Source organism: Globicephala melas, chromosome 12 (genome assembly GCF_963455315.2).
Source record: "Globicephala melas chromosome 12, mGloMel1.2, whole genome shotgun sequence".
Taxonomy (NCBI): Eukaryota; Metazoa; Chordata; class Mammalia; order Artiodactyla; family Delphinidae; genus Globicephala; species Globicephala melas.
Genome location: NC_083325.1, coordinates 2411484 through 2430906, shown reverse-complemented (window position 1 = coordinate 2430906; position 19423 = coordinate 2411484). Strand labels below are relative to the sequence as shown.

Sequence of the window (19423 nt, the reverse complement as noted above, 5' to 3'; positions counted from 1 at the left end):
CGGTTTCAGAATCACAGGTCAGCATCAAGCGGCCACGATAAAGATACCAGCGCAAGCAAAGGGACTGAAGTGGACCAATTAGCAGGAAAAGGAGGGGCAAAGCTTGGAAAAGAGACTAACCTCTTCAATCCTGCTTTCAATCTTGAGTTCACCATTTTCCTGGATGGACCTGTTGAGTAGAAAACTACAAAACTGAGACCAGGAAAGACTCTGTGACTCCCAGGTGTACTTCTGAACAAATCACCGCAACAGGCCAAAGGGTGCAGGTCGCCCCCTCCTCCCCAAGAACCCGACCCGGGCACCAACCCCCCAGGATGGCGGGGGAGGAGGGGGCTGGGGGTAGCCCCTCAGCGCCGTACCCCAGGCTCACCACCACCTGACGGGGCGCTTCTGTTAAACTAAGACCATCTCACTTTCACATTCCACCCAACACGGGATTGTAAATTAGAGGCAGGAAGCGTGTCTATAGGGAGTACAAGTTTCTCTGCTGGGCTTTCCTGGGATTTAATGCAAAATGGAGTTTTTCCAAGTGCAAAGACAGAGCTCCTTTAATGGGGCCTGAGCAGCCCTCCAGCCACACACAGGGGCCTCTGTCAGGAGACACACACCAGCCCCGGCGGGAGGAATTGGGTCAACACGGCCCCAGCCGCCCTGCAAACCCCACTGGACGTGAAGAGCCCGGTGGGGGCAGAGCGACCCTCCCCGGCTGCCCACAGCTGCACTGACTTCCCAAGCCTGCTGCCGCCGCAGTGCGACTGCTGCTCTTTGACAGTCACACCAAGAAGTACAAAGTGGAGGGGGTTTTTCTTTAAATGTAAAACTGTACTCACGGCACCAAATCTGTTTTTACAATGAATGCTTATGACTTTCCCTGTTTTTTTTTTTAAGAATACTGACACAAGGATTTGACTTTTACAAGTGTCCCTCAAGCTCTGCTGAGCAACACAAATAATGCTCACTCAGGCCAGAAGGTCCCCGGGTCCTCCCTCCCCTGGGACGGACAGTGGGCTCAAGCATCCACCGGTCTGCTCCTGGGGGTGAGGGCAGCCTCGGTTTCCCTAAGAGGCTTTGGAAAGGTGCCCCTGAGTGCTTTGCTCAAGCCGCCCAGAAATGCCATTTACATTTCAGGAGCCTGAAAGCTCAGGTCCACCCTCTTCTGTCTACAAGGCCAGGCAGGCCTGAGGCGGGCATCAAGGAGCCGCCACGGCTGCCTCGAGATTCACCGTCACATCCGAGCTGGACTTGGGTCAGCGTGATAACCAGCTGCGTCCTCCGGAACACCCCAGGACAGAAGACGTGTTGGACGTGTGAACACCAAGCTCAGTTCCGTTTTTACATCGTCCTCAATCAGCCCATGACGTCATGGTGTATATGTAACAATGAAATGTATCCTCTCAACCCAAACGTAACAGCCGAGTTATTAAAAACAATTACCTCATATTAACCAAGTTGCCCCAAATAGCTGTAAGAGAAAGAGAAAGGAGCAGTCAATATTTAAGTTCACAACATTCAAGGACTCCAAGTAATACAATATTAATTTTTAACCAATATCTTAAAGTTGCCTATGAAAACTATAGCTCACGAAGACAATAAAATGCACACTTTCAAAATAATAAGTCCTGGGACTTCCCTGGCGGTCCAACGGTTAGGACTCCGTGCTTCCACTGCAGGGGGTGCAGGTTCGATCCCTGGTCGGGGCACTAAGACCCTGCATGCTGCACAGTGCAGCCGGTAATACATACATACGTTCCTACATAAATAAAATAGTAAGTGCGACTAAACATCAGCGAAAAGGTGACCCTATATACCCCTGACGCTGGCATAACCTTCTGGGGCCTGGAGTGCCACGGTGCACGTGCTTTGATACGCAGTACGTCCCCAGCCTTTGAGGAAGAGCCGGTCACGGGAATCAAAGACCTGCAAGAATCAAAGAGATCCCAGGGCTCAGTCCAACCCCTCCCCTCCAACGTCGATGAGACCGAGACTCAGAGAAGCAGAGGATGGCCTGACCCTGTGGCCGTCCTCTCCCTCAGCCCTCACCCAGCTCCCCTACATCACAGCCTCGTCTGCTGGGCCACCTCCCTGACGGCAGACAGCTGAGTAACCGCGTCTAAACCAGTCCGGCTGCCGCAGTGGATTTTACCAGGGGTGACTTTACAGACACACTAGACCATGACACGCACTTGAAGTTACTGACCAGAGGGTACCTCACAGAGAGACGTCCACAGAGAACGGTGTCGCTAAGGCTCTGTCCACATGCCGACACGGCCCCCACGTGCCCACTCCCCCAGTGATGCGCACCTCCCGAGGCCAGGAGCACTCAGGTGCTGCCAGATGCTGGGGAAAGCAGGGAGCAAACACACACACACCCTGGAGTCCGGGGCTGCCAATCCTGGGAGCTTGGGAAGGCCCTGAGGTGAGGGGCGACACTAGGCATGTTCTCACTGCATCTGCCGATACCCAGCAGGGGGGCTGATAAACGTTCACTGCAGAGTTCTCAGTGTCCAAAATCATGCTCCTTGCAAGAGAGCCCCGTTGTGAACAAGGGGCATGATGAAATCATAAAAGCACAGCCCTCTTCCAACACAAGAGGAAACTATGATCGAAAAGATAAGCAATAAATAAGTAGAAAGTGGCAAGTAAGCAAGAAATGGGAGAAATTAAAATGGAGCTGTACTATTTTCATTACTCATTATAAAACAAAGAATGTTTATGCCTTTGGACCATGGGATCCTACTTTTGAGGATCATCCTCAGGAAATGAGTATACACACAAGAAAGCAGCCTTCACGAGGCACAGCCTTATTTATAATTAAGAAAAAAAGTAAACCAAAATACATTACAATTGGGGAACTATTATATAAATTATGATATAGCCATTCACGTGATGAAATCATAAAGTCATTAAATATGACTGTAACAATTATCAAAAAAGATAAGCGATAACAGGTGTTGGTGAGGGTGCGGAGAAAAGGGAACCCTGGTTCACTCACTGTTGGTGGGAATGTAAACTGGTGCAGCCGCTACGGAAAATGGTGCAGAGGTTCCTCAAAAAATTAAAAACAGAACTACCACCCGATCCAGCAATTCCACTCCAGGCTATTCATCCAAAGGCAATGAGAACACTAATTCCGAAGGATACATGTACCTCTATGGTCACTGCGGCACTATTCACAACAGCCAGGATACAGACGTCAGGTGAGCGTCCACTGACGGATGAATGGGTAAAGAAGATACGGTGTATATACACAATGGAATATGATTCAGCCACAAAAAGATGGAGATCCTGCCATGCGCGGCAACACTGCTGGATCCTCAAGGCATTACACCAAGTGAATGTCAGAGAAAAACAAATACCGTAGGATCTCACTTACACATAGACTCTAAAAACAAACAACAAAAACCCAAGCTCACAGGTACAGAGAACAGATCAGCGGTTGCCAGACGTGGGAGGTGGGAGGTGAGGGATGGGTGGTGTGAAATGGGGTTAAAATAAGTCCTGGGGATGTCGTGTACAGCATGTGACTGTAGTTAACAACACTGTCCTAAGTATTTGAAGGAAGCTGCTAAGACAGTGAGTCTTCCAGGATCTCATGACACACGCACAGAAATCTGTAACTGTGGGGCTTCCCTGGTGGCGCAGTGGTTGAGAGTCCGCCTGCCGATGCAGGGGACACAGGTTCGTGCCCCGGTCTGGGAAGATCCCACATGCCGCGAAGCGGCTGCGCCCGTGAGCCATGGCCGCTGAGCCTGCGCGTCCGGAGCCTGTGCTCCATAACCCGAGAGGCCGCAGCGGTGAGAGGCCCGCGTACCGCAAAAAAAAAAAAAAATCTAACTGTGTGGTGACGGATGTTAAGTAAACTTATGGTGATCATTTCCCAACACACACGCACATTGAATCATCACATGTACACCTGAAACTAATAAAACGTTATATATCAATTACATCTCAATAAAAATATGGCAACGAAACCATGCTGCAACCTGATAATGCAGGTGTGACGGCCCCAGACGAGAAAATATATCTGCTACTAAAAATTACACAGAAAAAAAAAAAGACTGTCTGAAGACGCCAAAATACTGAGTTCAAATGCTGACTATTTTTTCCTTGTATCTATGTGCTTACCTTGCTTTGTAAAAAGGAGAGAAAAGGTTCTTGAGTCCCTGCTAAGCTGCATGCCCCCTGTCCCCGGTCTCTATCTGGGTCACTGCTCACCTGGGATGCCAGGTACCCGTGAACCAGGAGGTGCAGACCCTGTGACACTTGTCCTCACTGTGGACCTGAAATGAGTACCTTGTCTCATTCTGGCTTTAGGATTAGCTCCTCATCAAAACAGCCCGGAAGCGTCCCCCTCTCTCTGTGCCAGGGAACTAACTGCGCCTGAGATGACCCAGGCCCTAAGGTGCCTTCCGAGTGGTGACAGCCTTTTGATCGTCTTCCCAAATCATCCCGCGGTTATTAGTTTATTCCGTTTTCTCCTTCTCAACCTCTTCCTGAATCTCTTTAAAATGTCTATTTTGGAGACATTTCTCGGTCCTCCTGCAGTCACCTAGACCACCTGAGAGCAGGTAAGGCTGCCCTCCCTGTCCCGGGAAGTAGACACACAGGTCTCCCGAGTCATCCCCCCGGCCCCAGCAGGGCTCTGCTTCTTCGTCTCCCTCAGGAAGCGCGGGCTGCCCGGGATCTGCCGGGGAAGACGCGCACCTCAGGAGCTTCGCCGCCCTTTACAGACGGATAATGCGGACCGTGGGCGGGAAATGCCCCTTCGCGGCACCTGGACACGTGCCCTCCTCCCCAGCTGCTCTTCCCCGCCCACCCCAGGGCTTCGTGACCCACCCCCCCACCATCAGACCCCCTTGCAGCCCCTGCTCCCGCAGGACTCCGCACCTCCTCACCACTTCAGCTGCCTTTACAGGGTCTCCGGGCACCTCGCCAGGGCACTCCATTCTCGGGACAGCGCCCCCCCCCCCCGCAGGGTACGCTGTGGCCCCCCGTGTGGCCATGGTGACCACGGCACACCTCTTTTTAACTGGCGGCTTAGGGCGGGTCTCCCTGCAAGAGCAGGAGTGTCCTTATTCACTCAAAACACCAAGCACGGGCAGGCCAGGCACCAAAACCAGCCAAACGGAGGTCAGGGAATGCTTTTCCTTTCTCACAAACATCACTTGCTTAGTCCTTTTTATCTTCAGAAGCAGAGCCGCCTTCTGGGCTCAGCAGGAGATGGATGCCCTGGGAGGAGAAGGGCAGCAGAGGTCCCCGGGGAGGGAAGACGAGGCTGCAGCTCAGGGTGGGCCTCGGGGGCTGTGTTCCTGACAAGCTCCCCCAAGGATTCTGCCCATGAACTGAAGGCGAGCACCACTGCTTCCCCTTAGGTAGCTGGGCCCTGGTTAGCAGGTGACCAGCATCACTCAGCGTGGTGAAGGCAGCAGGGTTTCAGCACCAGAGGAAGCAGGGGTGTGAGGGGCAGACGGGCAGGGGAGAAGCGAGCTGAAAGCAGAGGACAGGGCGTCAGGATGGGCCGGGAGGTCAGGGCGGGTGTGACACGGGTTTGTCACAGGCTAAGAGCTGGGGGGCGGCTGCGGGAGGGATAACGGCTGGGACAAACGCACTCTCGCCTCCCTCTCCATCCCACAGTGACGGGGAGAGGTGTCTAATGGGGGGCAGGAACAGACCCTGAACAGACCCGGCCTGGGTCTCAGGACAAGGACAAGGTGGCTCAGGGACTCGGTGGCACTGGAATGACGCCAGGGCCCTTGCAGGGGCCTTCCGGGCTCACCGTTTCCAAGCCCAAGGTCACGCTGTCACTCCCACGTCACAGCTGAAGACCAGAGCCAAGAGGAGCACCTGTGACTTGTCAGGTCACCCCACAGCCGTGTGACAGGGCCATGCGGGGGCCTCCTTCCCAGGCCTGCATAGCCCGTCTAGGGCCCGGGCTCATCCCCACTCCCACGGAGACAGGCGCCTTGTTTTCCCCAAACCGGCTGCTAAGCTCATTCCCCCCAGACGCCCGTGGGACACGTGATCAAACCCAAACTGAGCACGGAGACCTCGTGAAACCCTCAGGGCCACGCAGCCCACTGACCGAGAAAGATGCTCCACCTGCGCAGGTAAGAAACGCTTCATCCAGAGGCGGATTCACAATGGAAACCCGTACCGCCCAGGCTCCTGGGCTCATCCGAACCACGCACCGTCTGTGGAGAAAGTTCCAGGACGCTGCAGTGCGGGCGCCTTCCCCCGGCCGCCCCTGCTCCTCTCGGGTCCCGAGACAGGGCTCAGCAGAGGCCAGGCCCAGCCCGTCTGCTGCACTCCGCAGCGTCAGCGTGATGTTCAGAGAGCGAGACCCTCCCTGGTGCCACAGGTGACACATCCCATCAGAGGAGGGGTCCTGGCCCTCCCCGCAGTCTGGGCAGCCGGTCAGAACCAGCGTGCATGTGGGCCTCGGTTGCTGGAAACACCGGATCCTGCAGCCCAGGGCCAGCCGGCAGGACCGCGACCACCCGAGGGCAGACAGGTCACCCACGGGGGCTCCAACAACCACGCCGGCCGAGCTGTCCTCAGGGGCAGACTTGCCAGCCGAGTCTCCGGGAAGGGGACCCTCCAGCCCCGCTGTGTGAGTCCCAACCGTCAGGCTAGACGCCACCAGAGAACAGACTCTGCTTTTCAAATTCCCACCCCACAGACCCATGAGGGTGGTGAAACAGCCGCTGCTCTGTGCAAGTCCTGAAGGGGTCGGTCACGCAGCGGAACAACCAGAACCAGAGCACAGGCAGGTGCTTTAATCTCCCATCGACCCAGGATCCGGGCAAAGTTCCTCCCGCCTGGGCAGAAAGGGTGGCTGAGGTCCCAGGGGCCCCCATCCCTGCCACGCAGGCTGCCTGCCTTGTGTGATCACAGCATCAAACGCGCCCAGGGAAGAGGAGCCCTGCTCACCTCCCACGAACCCTCACAACTCCGGCCCCCGAGGAACAGATATAGACCCTGCGGTGGCTCAACTGAAGGCCTTCAAAGCAGACAAGGACACGCATCCTAAACCGATCAGAGGATTCAAATCACAAGATACTATTCTGTTTAAAATTCTCCAGATAAGGCAGGGGCTGTCAGAGGAGGGAGCTTCCCCGCCTCCAGGTCTCCCTAAAACCATCAGGTGGCTAAGGGTCAGGCAGCATCACACACGAAGGGCAGCAGCCACGGAATGGGGAGCCCTCCTGCCCCCCGACCCGAGGGGAGCTGGCCTGGAACCCTGCCCACCCGGCCCCCCGACCCGAGGAGAGCTGGCCCGGAACCCTGCCCCGCCAGCCGGACCTGCGTTCATGCCAGCGGTTACACAGAATGGAAGCTGCCCGGATGAGGCGGTCTGGGGAGCCCCGGCAGGCTGGCGACTGGCGTCCTTCCCAGGCCACGCGCAGAGGCCCTGCGCCAGCCCTGCTTCCCTCCCGAGACACCTCCTCCAGGACGGCCTCCGGGACGAGCCCCAGCACAAGCCCTCCAGCTCCCCACCCCGCAGCCTCCAGAGTCCCAGCTGGCGGGTCCCCAAATGCGGCACAGAACACCTAAGTGACTCACACCTCCCCAGAGACTTTCCTAAAAGCTGCCCCAACATTTCCATGGGAAAAATCTTATGCCCCAAAGTGGTTAAAAACGCAAGAACCTATGGGCGTTATAGGTAACATCAGTCCCTTTAGAAAGTCTTTACATGTAAAAAGGGCACTTATTAACTGAGATGAGAGACTTAGTAGAATCCATTTCTGCTTGTTCACACTAGACACACGTTTAAAACTTCATGCAGGTGTATTTACGCATAAGACAGTCTGAGAAACACAAGGAAGGCCTTTCTAGGCTCTGGTATCACTGCAATTTCCACAGCCCGCAGGGAGAAAGTCTGAAATAAGTTCCCTAAGGTCTGCAGGGGAGCCGAAGTGTTAGGTCCGTCCAGGTAGGGCAGCACCACACTTGCAAAGTGCAGGCTGACCCATGAGATCCCCAAGCCGGTCAGGCAGTAGAGACCCCAAACTCAACTGTCATCTCGAGGACTCCCGCTGTTGGAGGAGCCCGGAGAGGGGACAGCGCCCAGCCCCCGGGACCCTCGAGGTAGACAGGGCAGAGGCTCATTCGGACCGGAGCTACACAGCGTTTCCCCGGAAGCCTGTCGGAAATGCAGATTCTCAGGCCCCGGCAGGGCTCCCCAATCAGAAACTCAGGGGGTGGGGAGCCACCGGGGTTTAACAAGTGCTCCGGCCGATCTCCCCGCAAGCTGAGAGCCCACCTCTGTTCCCCTCCCTGCTCAAGGCCTCCAAGGCTCCGCGTTCTAAGACAACCGTTAAACAACTTCTTTACAAAACAGAAACAGACTCTCAGACATACAAAATAAACTTAGTTACCAAAGGGGGAAGAGGGGAGGGATAAATTAGGAGTTTGGGATGAACATATACACGCTACTGTATACAAAATCGGTAACCAACAAGGACCTACCACATAGCACAGGGGACTATATTCGATACCTTGTAATAACCTACAATGGAAAAGAATCTGAAAAGGATATATGTATACGTATAACTGAATCACTTTGCTGTACACCTGAAACTAACACAATACTGTAAATCAACTGTACTTCAATATAAAATGAAAATTAAACTAAAATAAAAACCAAACCGATGTCACAAGAGCCCTGCCGCCTCTCCCTCTGTGATGGGCACAGCTCTGGGCGCCCCTCCCCCCAGGTGGCCGGCAGACCCTCGCGCTCCTGCCCCAGCGAGTCCCTCGAGCCCACGACCCCGGTCCGGCCCCCTCGTCAGGCTCCGGCCAGCGCAGGCCCCGCGTGGCTGCGCTTCCGTGTCTGCCCTCCCACGTGACACTCCTACCTTCTCTCCAGGTGACTCGTCCCCGTCCTGCCCCTGCTCCGGATTCCAAGTCTCCACATCACTCCCATCGCCCCCTCCGGTGATCGCGCCCCACGCGTATTACACGTACTGTATTATGTTCATCCCACACAAAGGCAGGAAACGGAAGACGAGGAAGGGAGACGTGCATGCACACACGGGAGTTCCAGCGTGCGGGGTTCTGCGGGGTGCCCCCCTCAAAGCCAGTCCCACGGGACACCCCGCCCGCCTCCCGCCCCCCAGGGCTCCGTCCCCGCAGCAGGGCTCCCCCCGCCCCACCAGGCTCACACCTGCCAGCCCACGCCCGGCAGGCAGGAGTCCAGGGAGGGTGCAGAGCTGCGAGCGACACCCAGCCACAGGCCCGGGGGGCAACACAGGCGGCGCTTAGCCCCGAGTCTGAACATCTGGGGCAGGTGGATCACATCCTGGCTCCTCAGCTGCACGGCTCTCCTCCAACAGCAGCTCCTCTCGCTGAAGGGTTCCCACCTGGGCAGATCTCCAGCCTTGCCTCCTGGCCCCGAGGGCCCCCAGTCCCTGCACCTGTCACCTCCGCCCTGGGCTCCGGGGTCCAACCCCGTGCACCTCTCCACCCGCTGACCCCCGGGCCTCCAGGGCGCCGCGCCCCTCACAGCCCAGGCCCCTCACCTCCCTCCCAACACCTGGACCACGTTCTTAAGAACCACATGGGGAAACGGAAAAATCGTCCTAAGATCTGTTTCCACCCCCAGAACACAGCTGACCCCAGGGTGCGGGGTTTCCACACCACCAACCAGCGCTCCGGCCCCCTGGACGCCAACGAGCTGCCCTGAGCGCAGACCCCGCAGGTGAGGGGCTCAGGCCCACAGGACGGCACACTTCACCACCACCAGGCCCGGGGCCACCTGTGCTTCTCACAACCAACTGGCTGCAAGTCAGGGCTCCACAACCCCCTCCTTGGGTTTGATAATTTGCTAGAAAGACTCACAGGACTCAGAGAGACAGTCTCCTTACGACAGCCGGTTTATCAGGAAGGACGCAGCTCAGGAACAGACGAATGGATACTCTCAGAGGGACCAGAGCCTCCACGGCCTCTCCAGGCAGCACCCTCCCAGCTCCTCACCCACCGAGGAGCACGCCACACCTCACTGTTGACGACTTTTTACAAAGCTTCCGGAGGTGGCGGGGTGAGGCTGACAGTGACCTGCCCCGTTCCAAGCCAATCTAGGGCCCACCCTGAGTCACCCCCAAGCAAAAACTCAGGGTGATCAAAAGGGGCATCTTAGGAACAACAGAAGACACCCCTATGGCTCAGGAAACCCCAACAGTTTTAGGAGCTCTGCGCCAGGAACGGGGACCAAGACCACAGATATCTTCCTGGGAACCACTCGAGGCACGAGAAAACAGCTGCAGCTTACCTCACAGAGGACAATTAACACCCCCGATGTGTTAAGAGCTCTTAAAAATGAGGGGAAAGATGACCAAAAACTCAACAGAAAAATGGGCAAAAGCTGAACAGTTCTCGGAAAAAGATACATTAGCATCCTTTAACCCTTGGAAAGATGCTTGACGTCACTCCTAGGAAGAGGATGCACACTAAAGGAGACACCACTTCTGCCTGGTGAGCTGTCCACAAGCTCTGACGGGGGTGTTCTGGGGCATGGCTCGGGGGACCACACGCACAAGCTTACTCGCGGCAGCAGTGTTTCCAAGAGCAGAGTGTCTGAAACAAGGAAAACGCCTTGCTCAGGAGCCTGGCCACGGAGAATGCAGGGCACACACACAGGAGAGATACACAGAGCAAAGGTGAGCTCCGCACGCCGATACCAGAGCCTTCCAGGGAATACTGTGCAGGAAAGGAAAAGAGGGCGAACCATCCATGTGATTCACTACCTCCTGGTAACGATGAGTAGCAGGTGTGTATATACACACAGCCTAATGCCTGGATTTGCAGAAAGAAACCAACGATGCATAAAATGGACTAATGACAGCGGGAAGAGGGTGGAGGCCATGGATTGCAGCAAGACACGTCTGCACATAGCTTTTTATTCAGCTTGACTTCTGAACCATGGAAATGGCTTACACACTTCAACCATCAGAAAGAAAAGAGAAATCCTAAAATAAACGGAGCACAAACAGAAAAATAAACCTGACTTGTATCAGGCATAGAAAAACATGTTTCATGGAGCTTTTCAACACAATAACTGTACACTCTGAGTGAGACAGATTCTAAGGACAAAAAGAACTACAGAGAAATTCTGAATTTTCTTAAGCTTGTCGTTGGTACTGGAAACGAGGCAATGATTCTGAAACCGGCATGGCTGGCAGTAGAGAGCAAATGAGTTTTTCCTGATGTCAGAAACTATTTTCATAGTGGGAGGGAGGAAAGAGCAACATGGGAAGTGGGCAGGGGAGGAAGAACCCCGTTATGATTTAAACTGGGGGCATCGGCATCAACTCACAACTGGAAAGAATTCGCACCTGTCCTGGCTCTGTCCACTGCGAACGCTGGAAGGACACCTCGGTGAGTGCTCAGACCCTGAGTTCTAACCCATACTCTCCACTGAGAGGAAGCAGGGCTCCTTGTAGAAATGGCTGATTCCAGGTTTGGGGCACAGAAAACACAAGATGAGCCTGGAGCATCTGGAGATCAAGGAAGTGCTCAAAGATAGAGCCTCTAGTCCATAGTGACTTTAAAAAAAAAAAAAGAGGGGCATAAATTGATGGTGGTCCTCAAAATATGTTCACATCCTAATTCCAAGAACCTGGGAAACTGACCTTACTTGGAGAAAGGGTCTTAGCAGGTGTAATCAAGGATCTTGAGACCAAAAGACCACCTTAGATTATCCAGCTGAGCCCTCGAACCCGTGACCAGTGACCTTATAAGGACGGAGGGACCTGACAGACAGCAGGGAAGGGGCCACGGGACCAGCACCGGGAATGAAGCACCCACAGCCTGAAGGCGCCTTGAGGGGACCACGGCGGCCCTGCCGACACCTCGACTTCTGACTCCAGCCCCCAGAATCGTGGGAGAATCAATTTCCCTTGTTTTAAAGCCGCCTAGTTCCTAGCAATTTATTACAGCAGCCCCCAGAAAGCTAACAGAGGGAGGGAGGGAGGGAGGGAGGGAGGGAGGGAGGGAGGGAGGGAGGGAAGGAGGGAAGGAGGGAAGGAGGGAAGGAGGGAAGGAGGGAAGGAGGGAAGGAGGGAAGGAGGGAAGGAGGGAAGGAGGGAAGGAGGGAAGGAGGGAAGGAGGGAAGGAGGGAAGGAGGGAAGGAGGGAAGGAGGGAAGGAGCAGGCCTCGGTCCCTCTGTCCGCAAGAACGCCAGTTAATAAACAGAGGAGGATTTACAGGATTAGGAAGTTGCCGCTTTTGTGATCCCAACATAAAACCGATCCAGACGAGGACTGGTAATGGATGCTGAGCGCGCTGGCTTGCAAGTCTCCGAGATCCCCTGGCTGGGTCCTGGGAACGTGGATCCCGGCAGTCAAGTGGCCGGCAGCCAGCCCCTCCCGGCATCAAACTCAGCACTGGTAGTGGACAAGCCTGATGTGATGCAAATCGACCAGCGTTATCATAAAAATATTTACCTGAATTTAATCCTGAGGAAACAATCAGGTAAGTCCAGAAGGTTGGACGTTTCTAAAGGACAACCAGCCTGTGCTTTTAAAAGGTAAATGTCATGAAAAAACAAGAGTTAGAGGCATAACAGCGATGTGTAAACCCTGACGGGATCCTAGATTAAAAAAAAAGCAGAAAAGGCTGTAAGGACATTTATGGTACCATGGGGGCAGGCGGAGGGAATTCAAATATGGACTGCATATCAGATGATACTATTTATTGTTAATTTTTAGACTATGATACTGGTGATCAGATTACATAGAAAATGCAGATCTTAGGAGACACGTGAAGTATTTCAACACGAAGTATTACTATGTCTACAACTTTCAAATATTTCAACAAAGAAACATATGTAAAAATGAAAAGAATGAGCAAATGAGGGGGAAAAAAGAACTGGCATATGTAGGCCGAGGGTTATTTAGGTGCTTGCTGAATTATTTTTTCAATACGATAGAAATCAGGTGTGGAAATTCTTACAGTAGATGTCGAGGGTCAAAACAATTTCCAGGTTGCCCCTCCCGGCCACCAAGAAGGTGGGGGGAGATTCTAGGCTCCTATTTCTGGGCCTGGGGGGACCCTGGGAACTTGCGGTAACAAGCGTAGTGACCCCTGGGCTCAGGGGAATCTGGAAGCACCACTTACACAAGTTCACCTGTTTTCCCCTTTTTTCCCCCTCTTTTCCCCCAGGAGTCCACTGGCATCACCAGCACCTGTCTGCATAGTGACTTAACGATCGCCAATTATGCAGGGCTAATCAGACCAAGGGGAAAACTGCTCTCACAGAAGTCCCAGCTCAGAGAAGCTTGACGTCTGTTATCACACGTGCAGAGCTAACACATGTAAAACATGCTCGCATGTGGTTTTCAGGGGTGATTTAGCATCTTTTTGGTGGAATAACAGGGACAGGATAGGAAAGCACCACAAATACGGTGTCCTCCCAACAAAACCCAGGGCACACCCAAACCTAAGTGAGCGCTGTTACTGTCACAACTCGCGTTTTCCAGAGCTGAAGGAGTGCCTCTGAAATGTCAGAAAGCAAGCTTCACCTTTGTTCTGCTGTTTCGGGTATAAACCAAGGTGCACAGGGGGATGGGGACAAGCGCTTTCGGGAGGGGAAGAAGAATGAAGCGGGCAGAGGAACCAAGAGACGGGGAGCGGGGGCGGGTCGCGCGGAGGAGGCTGGAGAAGGGCCCTGCCCGCTGCACCCCGCCGGCTCCAGCCCCGCCCGGTCCGTCTCTGCAGAGGGGAGGGCAGAGGGTCTGCGGCACGGGGCCCCGTCAGCCGGGGGACGATCAAGGTACGACTCAGCCCCGCAGCCCTGCCCCGGGTCCCTGGGATGCCCGGGAGAGCCAGCACCGCCGCCCGGAGGATGCTGAACGCTCCACCAACCAGTGAGGCAGCTGAGGTCCATGGGGCAGCCGGGGGGGCCCCCACCTGCCCAGGATCGATCGTGCAAACAGAGCAGACGGCCCAGCGTCCCGGGAAAGCCTCCAAGGAGAAAGGAAGCCACCGGGGCAAGAGACTCTCCAGGGGAAGAAAAGTGAGCAAACGACCACCGTGCAGAGGAGACCCTGACACAAAGACCACACTCTGGTTTTTTAAATTCGGGGAGAAAGAGAACGCTCCTAAACAAAAAATGATAGCAAACATAAATGTTCTCACTAAAAGAGTTAGACGACAAAATTTCCAAAAAGTAGGACCAAAGTCTACAATGACAGAAGAGACGAAAGGAAGAGGAGCAGACCAGGCCACCGCACCCCCGCAGGGTACCGCTCCAAAGGACAGTTCGGAAGGTTCCCAGAACCGCAGAGCGAGGCTCCTGGGCGGCCAGGCTTGGAAGCACCCGGCACATGCGCACACGTCACCAGCCGGGCGCGCATCCCTGGGCGGGCGGGTACGCAGGTGCCCCGACCCCCCTGCGGCACGGAGGCCTCACTCTGGGAGGGGCTCCACATGCCGAGCACGGCGGTCCTGAAGGAGGCCAGTTATCAACCGCACGTCCACAATTGCACACTCGGGGCACACCCGAGTGCGGAAGGGCCGAGCCGAGGTGTGCCGTGGAGGATGGCGCCAGGGGCAGGAAAAGGGCAGGGCCTGGGATCTCCCGGGAGAAACCAAGTCACAGAGAGACGGGAGCCGGCTTGAGCCTCGGCACCAGGACCCGGAAGGGATGGAGCCTCACCACCCACCTGTCAATTAAATGTGAAGACAAAGACACGGCCAACGCCTGCCAATGCTCCTCCCGTGACCTCCAGCTGAAATGAGGCGGTGGCCGTCGGGGGACAGGATCTCCAGGCCAACGGGGCTGAGGGGCTGAGGCCAGGGGCACGAGGTCCGAAGGCCCCTCCTCAGGGAGCTCGGGAGGCTGCTCAGCGTCTTGGGGGAGAAAGACATGAGCGACAAAGCTTGCAGTCCAACAAGTATAGGGCCTGAGAGTGGAGTCATTAGCTCCGGGAAAAAAAAAAGCGGAGTTCACAGGGCTCAGGTGAACAACATTTAGTCATGCGCGTAAACACTAAGTGCTCAGGTGAACAACATGTAGTCATGCGCGTAAACACTAAGTGCTGAGCTACTTAAAATCACACCGCACCTGCGTGGGTCGGTGGGGGAAAGGAGAATAAACAATCTTCCAAAGAAGAAAGCCACTAGGTAGTATCTAGAATTCTACGCACAAGGACAAACACCAAAATCCTCCGCTCAAAGAAGTGAAGTGCTTGCCTCTGGGTAGAGGAAAACAGTGCCTGGGGACACCAACAAACCCGGCAAAGGCTATTTGACTTTTTAAACTCTAGCCTGTCAAAAACACTAAAGGTAATTCCAGCTGAGTCTCTGCCTAGGGATCTACCTAGCAGGTTGGCATGACTTTCAGACCTCTAGGCTCTTCTGAGGGGCTAACAGCACTGATCTAAATGCTACAAGGGCTGAAATCCCCATTACCGAAAAGAAAACACATGCATGGAGAAGAACCTCAGTGCAGTGCAAGCTGGCCCACACTCAGCCCCTGGGCCTGAAGAATTATGTGCGAGCAAGGAGGCTGGGCCCGCACGGGCACAAGAGCATTTCCAGAAGGCGCTGTGTGTCACCTGGGAGCAGGGGCGTTTTCTCAAACAAAAGGGAAAGATTATTAACAAGGAGAGCAGAGACTGGACGTCACAGGCATCATGGCTCACGGACACCTTCAACGTCCTCGGACGCCGTCAGTCGGGAGCCACAATGTCATGCTTTTCCCTGCGAAGTGCCCGGGACTTACCAACCCGGCTTGTTACCAGCACTGCCTCCACCCTAGTCTAAAACCTCACAGCTAAATTCCCCCGCGTCGGGAGCTGGCACGAGGCCTCCGCCAGGCCTGCCTGCTCCAACCCGCCTGCCAGGGCAGCCTCATAGCTGCTTCGTGTCCATACTCCAGCCACACCGCAGTTCTCCACATTCTGAGGACACGCCCTGCTCTTGGCTGCCACAGGACCTCTGCACATGCTGCTCCTGGGGAACCCACCCCCCCCCCGCCGCCTGCCTAGTCACTCCTACACACACTTCACTTACTAGCACAAGCCCCTGTGCATTCCCTCCCTTCCTTCCTACCTGTTCCTAATTTAACCCTCATTTGGGTGAGCATCTAATTCGTGGCCAACTCAACTCACCTGCTTAGGCCACAGGTTCTAAAGTGGCGTCCCCGGACCACACCAACAGCATCTGAGGTGAAGCTATTAGAAATGCAAATGCTGGGCCACACCCCAGACCTACTGAATGAGAAACTTGAGGGGGGAGGTGGCAACCTGTGTTCTGAAAACCCTCCAGGTGATTCTGACACAGAGGAGTCTGAGAAACACTGCCCAGGTGTTTTGCACTCCTTGGGGTCCCCTGGGACTAAGCAGAGACAAGCAGCAATTAAGGGCTGGACAGGCAAAGGTACGGGCTCAGGAGAATTTCCTGGTCTACAGAACTGTGAATGACATCCCACAACCCCCTACCTTCAGAAGACCCAAAATCCACAGGGAGCTTCCTGCACACCTGGGTTCTCGCCCCAGCTCCCCGGCAAGCCGGGCTCTGGTCTTGGTCTCCATAGGTTATCATCTGTGTGGTCATCAGTAAATCTGCCTGATATTTCTTAGCCTTAACAGACTCACCTCTAGAATGGGAATAACGATAGTACCTATTTCCTAGGATTGTTGAGATAGTTACAGGAGACAATGAAACAGGCTCACGCACCTATGGGGAAGCTCGCAGCCAATTTAGATATAATTACTGTCCTAACCACAGTCAGACAACTTCAAGCGGTCTTTCCCCTGGGTTCTCGGCTGTCTCACTCAAGACTGACACACGCTTCAGACTAGCTCTTCCTCCTTCGAAGACTACTCCCAACTAACTGCCCCCAGCTGGGCTGCAGCAGACAGGCTGGGTCTCAATCACCCGCATCGTCCTGGAGCTCAACTGAAATCACTTTGCCGAGCCTCCCTCACCTCGGGAGTCAGATCTTGGTAACTCAACCGGTGAGCAGGTGTTTCGTTTCAGCGTGTATCACTCCCGTGGCTAGGATTCAAACGAGCTCACCTGGTCCAATTTTGGTACTTGGGGAAGTATTAATAACAGCAATGAAAATACATTCCCATCGAAATTTTTTTTTAAAGGGACAGCTTCTGCCTCTAAGAAGCCACAGGGTCTACCCTCTGCCTGAAAAGTGCCCCTCCTGCCCTAGGTCCGGCAGCCGCGGTGAGTGATAACGGGAGAACCACACGAGAAGCGGCGCCGGGATCCCCAGCGCTGCGCCTCCGTGCTGGGCCGACCGGCACCCGCACCCTCCTTTCCTGGGCGAAGAGACCCCTGGGCATCCGAACACCTAGGCGCCAGGACCCCGGGCGCGGACACCTGGGCGGGGGCACCCCCGGGCGTCCAGAAACCTGGGCGCCAAGACCCCGGGCGCGGGGACCCCCGGGCGTCGGACCCCTGGGCTCGGCCGCGGGCCGGCGGGGTCCGGCGACACTGGGCTCCCCTGCAGCCAAACGCGGAGTAATTTTCCGAAGAGCAGGCAGCCGGCGCGGGGTCTCTGCCGGGCGACAGCATTCGCACCCCGTAGTCCAGCCCGGCGACGCGGCACGCCCGGGAACCGCTGCCCGCAGCCCCGCGGGCGGCGGGGCAGCCGGGCCGAGGGTCCGCGCCTCCTGTCCGGCCGGCGGCCGCGCGCGCAGAGCGGGAGGGAGGGAGGGAGAGAGAGAGCAGGCCGCGGGCGGGAAGGAATAGCCGGCGCACTCACAGGCCACGTAGGCGAGCAGCGCGATGCCCAGCAGCAGCTTCATCCTCCTGCGGCTGACGGCGGACGCGAGGCGCAGGAGCGCCTGGCTCAGCATCCCGGGCCGCGCGCTGCGGCCGCTGGGCTACTTGAGCGGCTGAGGCGGGGGCGGCCCGAAGGCCCCGCCCCGCGCCCGCTTCCTGCCGGCGGGGCCCGCGCGCATGCGCCACGCCCGCCCCGCCCCGCCCCGCAGGCGCAGTGCGGCGGCCCCGGCGGGCGGCGAGTGCGCGTGCGCGGTCCCAAGCGCTACTCGTGGGCCGCCGTGGGTGGCGTGCTTCAGACCCCAATCCGAGCGCTCGGGGCGGACTCTGGGATGGGCAGGTGTTTGGAGTTCTTTACCGCTTCCCTCTGAAAGCTGACTGTTCTCTCGGCTTCTGTAGCTGGAATAGTGGCAGCGACAACGATTAGTCCCCTAAACACCGATGAAGTCCAGACCCCGTGCCTTTTTCCTTCTGATCAGCTGGAACATCTTTCTTTTAAAATTAAGGAGTTTACATGCAGCTCAATATGAAAAAAACAACTCAATCCAAAAATGGGCAGAACACCTAAACAAACATTTCTCCAAAGAAGACGTGCAAATGGCCAACAAACACATGGAAGGATGCTCAACATCACTAATCATTAGAGAAATGCAAATCCAAACTACAGTGAGGTATCACCTCACACCGGTCAGAATGGCCATCAACAAAAAATCTACAAACAATAAATGCTGGAGAGGGTGTGGAGGAAAGGGAACCCTCTTGCACTGTGGGTGGGAATGTAAATTGATACAGCCACTATGGAGAGCAGTATGGAGGTTCCTTAAAAAACTAAAAGTAGAGCTACCATATCACCCAGCAATCCCACTACTGGGCATATACCCTGGGCATATCATATACCATAATTCAAAAAGAGTCATGTACCCCAACGTTCATTGCAGCTCTATTTACAATAGTCAGGACATGGAAGCGACCTAAGTGTCCATCGACAGATGAATGGATAAAGAAGATGTGGCCCGTATAAACAGTGGAATATTACTCAGCCACAAAAAGAAACGAAATTGAGTTATTTGTAGTGAGGTGGATGGACCTAGAGTCTGTCATACAGAGTGAAGTAAGTCAGAAAGAGAAAAACAAATACCGTATGCTAACACATATATATGGAATCTAAAAAAAAAGGTTCTGAAGAACCTAGGGACAGGACAGGAATAAAGATGCAGACGTAGAGCATGGACTTGAGGACACGGGGAGGGGGAAGGGTAAGCTGGGACGAAGTGAGCGAGTGGCATGGACATATATACACTACCAAACGTAAAATAGGTAGCTAGTGGGAAGCAGCCGCCCGGGAGAAACAGAGCGGCCGGCAGCGCCTCTCGCCTCTGGGAATGTCAGGTTCTTTTGCTAAACTTAATCGAATACCCTTCTTCAGCCTTGTTGTAAACCTCCAAGAAGAACAACACAACGAGCAATAAGGCAGTAATTGGTTACAGCTTTCGAACCACTCAGCACAAATGCTGTGACTTTGTGATTCTAATGCAACCTTCCCAATCCCAGGTCTGCCCATTAGCTGTGGAGCGTCATTGAGTCGCAGGAAACTTGTTAAGCCCCTCCCTGAGGATGGTGCCGCCACCTGGACCGGCCACCAGGCAGGACGCCCAGCCCTCCCCCCTCCCCAAACTCCAGCCCC

General features: G+C 55.2%; 1 protein-coding gene across 3 annotated transcripts in view; it reads right to left on the bottom strand.

Annotated features, from left to right (window-relative positions):
* The window catches only part of UXS1 (UDP-glucuronate decarboxylase 1), a 74410-nt gene extending 56517 nt beyond the window's left edge, over positions 1–17893 (bottom strand). Inside the window, exons 1-3 of one of the 3 annotated variants that reach the window (XM_030845077.3) lie at positions 17723–17893; positions 1435–1462; positions 121–184 (exon numbers count right to left, since the gene is read on the bottom strand). In XM_030845077.3, coding sequence (XP_030700937.1) covers positions 121–184; positions 1435–1462; positions 17723–17816 — 186 coding nt within the window. In that variant the 5' untranslated portion in view covers positions 17817–17893. Of the gene's footprint in view, positions 1–120; positions 185–1434; positions 1463–17722 lie in introns of those variants that run through there. The other 2 variants (XM_030845079.3, XM_060309067.2) reach the window with 2 other exon arrangements.
* Positions 17894–19423: the final 1530 nt, after the last annotated feature.